At 36.0% G+C, this 3,840-nt stretch overlaps 1 protein-coding gene across 7 annotated transcripts in view; it reads right to left on the reverse strand.

The window, feature by feature from the left end:
• Positions 1-3,840, reverse strand: part of APC (adenomatous polyposis coli) — a 106,357-nt gene that overhangs the window by 13,392 nt on the left and 89,125 nt on the right. For all 7 annotated transcript variants that reach the window (XM_015558460.1, XM_015558462.1, XM_015558461.1 and 4 more), the window contains 3 exons: positions 3,058-3,197; positions 2,429-2,506; positions 2,031-2,147 (listed from right to left, as the gene is read on the reverse strand). In XM_015558460.1, the coding sequence (XP_015413946.1) occupies positions 2,031-2,147; positions 2,429-2,506; positions 3,058-3,197 (335 nt within the window). The remainder of the gene's footprint in view (positions 1-2,030; positions 2,148-2,428; positions 2,507-3,057; positions 3,198-3,840) is intronic.

The raw sequence follows: 3,840 nt of genomic DNA on the forward strand, positions 1-3,840 counted from the left end.
AGAGGCCTGCAGCGGCAGGCGGGGAACGTTGGAGTCCTCCGTCACTGAAGCAAGCAAGCCTCATGTTAATTTCAAGCTGCCTGGCTGCCGGCCGCCATCTTGGCTGGCAGTTAATTTGCATATCGCCCTGATTAGCCAATGGGAAGGGTAGCGGTTGTATGCCAATTACCATGTTTCTCTTTTATTAGATAGGATAACTGGAGAATAAACTGCACACATTTCAAGTGTGCAATTTGAATACCTTTGATGCTTCTATCACTCCAATCAAGATAATAAACATTTACTTTAATTCCTAGTAATTCCTTGTAATTCACCCCAACCCCAGGCAACTACTGGTCTATTTCTGTCATTATAGATTACTGCATGTTTCAGTTCATTCTTTTTATAGCGAATAGTATTCCATTTTGGATATTCCACAGCTTGTTTACCCATTCACCTGTTGATGGACATTAGGTTTAGTTCTAGTTTTTGGCTACCACAAATAATATCGCTGAACATCTGTGTATAAATTTCTGTGTGAATGCAAATTTTTGTTCCTCTTGGGTAAATATTTAAAGAGTAAAAAATGTGTTTTAAGATAGGTATATGTTTAACCTTTAAAAACATTGACAAATGTTCTCCAAAGAGTGGTTATATCGTTTTACATTCCCATCAGCATTGCATGAGAATTTCAGCTGTTCAACATCCTTGACAACACTTGGTCAATCTTTAAATTTTAACCAATATACCATGTGTAATGGTATCTCACTGTAGTTTTAATTTACATTCTCCCTGATGACTAAAGCTGTTGAGTATCTTTTCAAGTGCTTAATGGCCATTCAAGTATCTTCTTTTCTGCAGCATCAGTACCAGTGTTCTGCCAATTCAGCAGTGTTTTAAAGGTATCTTCATGCAGACCCTAAATATATTTGAATATTATCTTTATAGCCAGTTATTTAGTTAAATGTTTCTTATTTCTAATCACTTTTCAGTTGATTTTACTGGGTTTTCCAGGTATAAAATAATATAACTTAGCAAAAATACATAAATAAGCAAACAATAAAAACCAAAATGTTTTGCCTTTTCTAAAAATAAAATTTTAAAGAAAGAAAATGTAGGCTGTGGTTCCAGGAGGACTGGTTGGGTGAAAAGAAACCTGAATTAGCTAAGAAGACTTGCTTAGTCCCTCTCAAATTTCAAGTTTAATAGTAGTAATTTAAAAAATCTTACTTTCTGAAATAGATATCCCACCTGGACATACTTCCTTTTACAAACAAATTAATATTTGGGGATTCGTCACTCTTGAGTGAGTGAGTCTGATCACTTCTTGCTAAGCTGACCATGAAAATTTGAGAACTTTGGGGGATTGAGATTTATTATTTTGTTTTGTTAATCCTTACCCCATGATATTTTTCCATTGATTTTTAGAGAGAATGGAAGGGAGAGGAAGAGACAGAGAGAAACACTGATGTGAGAGAGACACATTGACTAGTTGCCTCTTGCACATACCCTGGCCAGAGCCAGGGAATTGGTGCCTTTGACCAGAATTGAACTCAACCCTTCAGTCCTCGGGCTGACATTCTACCCACTGAGCCAAACCAGCTAGGGTGGGGGATTGAGATTTTAAGAGAACAGAGACAACACTTACACCAGTGATTCTCACCCGGGGGCGATTCTGTCCTTCCTCCCTTCTGGGGAACATTTGGTAATATCTGGAGACATTTTTGCCTGTCAGGACTGAGGGGAGGATGTACTGACATCTAGTGAGTAAAGGCTAGGAATACTGCTAAACATCCTACAAAGCACAGTTCAGTCCCCCCCAAATAATTATCTGGGCCAAGATGTCAACAGTGGCGAGTCTGAGAAAGTTTAACTTAGAGTAGGCTACAGTATAATCTTTTCCATCTTAATACTTCAGGAGCTTGCAGTAGTCTAGACTAAAGACTGGTGAGATAAACAGGTCAAGAATTAGGAAATCTGTGTGGGAGAGGGTGACAAAAAAGTATCTAAGGATGAAACCATATTACAATACTAAATGTTTTCAAAGGTACCTTTTTAACTTCCAAAGCACATTCCATCAATGCTTTCACACTTCCAACTTCACGCAATGTCTTTTTACTATTTACATCTGCTCTCCAAGACAAATTCCTCAAAACACTTGCAATAACCTGCAAATGAATCGAGTTTAGAATACTTGAATTAAAATGATTTATACTGTCTGCATTTTTTATTTTTAATGCTAGCAGAGTAGAAATCTATTGAGAAATTCCTCTTAAATGCTAATATGATGTCAAAAGGAATTCCTATAATTATTTTCCTTTATTCTGATGTTAATATAACTGCAATTTAAACGTGAGATACTAAAAACTGAGCCACAGCTTAAATTAATCTAAATCAGGATGTTCACCAGCTAATATCCGAGAAAAACATTTCAAATTCTAAGTAGTACCTGCTGTAAGTCCTCACTTTCAGATTTCAGTTGGGCCACCAGTGCTCTCATGCAGCCTTTCATAGAGCAGAGTGTAGCCTGCAAAAATCAGACATGGAACAGAGGGTCAGTCACAAGGCAGCCTGAAGGTGTGCTTCATTTCTGACCACTAAACTTCTTTGGCAGTTGTACTGGTCCCACTTCAATTATAGCTAATATTTTACCCATGAAAGATTTAAAATTAGATTACATAAATGAGAGAAAAATACTCTCCTAATCATTTGTTATCTGTTCTTTTCTTGGCAAATTGGAAAAACAAAGTGAATAAATGATAAGAAATGAGAAGCAGAGGATTTTTAAAGTTCTCTCATTTGGATACAACCAGTATGTGTGTAACACACTGGTCATGAGGATTTCCAGATGTTTTGCAATTAAATAAATCCACTACTGAGTTCTATCTTTTGCTCTTGTTTAATCATAACACAACCAAATGAATAAGGATGTACAGTGGGATGTGAAATACAGGTTTTTTTTAGTCAGTGTTTAATGAGGAGAGTGATAAAAAGAAAAGCAGTGAAAAGTAGTTTGTATGAAGTAAACTAACTCATCATACCTGAGATGTCTTAAGAAATGGATCTTCTAAAACATACCTTGTTGGCTACATCTCCAAAAGTCAAGTTTGTCAAAGCCATTCCAGCATATCGTCTTAATGTAATACTGTAGTGGTCATTAGTAAGCCCATACATTTCACAGTCCACTTGCAATAATTCTGCAATGGCCTGTAGTCCCCCTAATTTAAAAAGGGCAAGAGGAAAAAGACAATAATCTAAAATAAAACAAACTGGTACCAAGTTTATAACTTAAATATTAGGGAAAAAAAATCTCAAGAATGAGAATACATGGTTTAAATTTGTCTTTAGAATTACAAGCTACAAAAAATGTTATAGGACTTTTGTGTAATACATTTATAAAATACAACTGACAACTATCCCATGTTTCGCCAGTTTCTCCACCCTCCAGCCCTTGCCTTACTAAGTGAAATGAGCATTATACTCGATTTACTACACATACACTCTATCTTGTCAATGATGGAGAAGACTATTTTTTAACACTAGGTCTTCCTGAATGTAAACAGATAACTTGTTTTTATTATTAGGACTTTATACTCTTCATTGTTGCACACACTTGCCTAATTACTTTAATATTTTTTACCTGCTGAATAATTATCCTTAAGAATACTGAAAGTTACCAATTAAACTGTGCATGAAGCAAAGCTTATTTTTTATTTTTATTTATTTAGTTTTAAAATATATTTTGATTTTTTACAGAGAGGAAGGGAGAGGGATAGAGAGTTAGAATCATCGATCAGCTGCCTCCTGCACACTCCCCACTGGGGATGTGCCCGCAACCAAGGTACACGGCCTTAACCGGAA

Source organism: Myotis davidii, unplaced genomic scaffold (genome assembly GCF_000327345.1).
Source record: "Myotis davidii unplaced genomic scaffold, ASM32734v1 scaffold130, whole genome shotgun sequence".
Lineage (NCBI taxonomy): Eukaryota > Metazoa > Chordata > Mammalia > Chiroptera > Vespertilionidae > Myotis > Myotis davidii.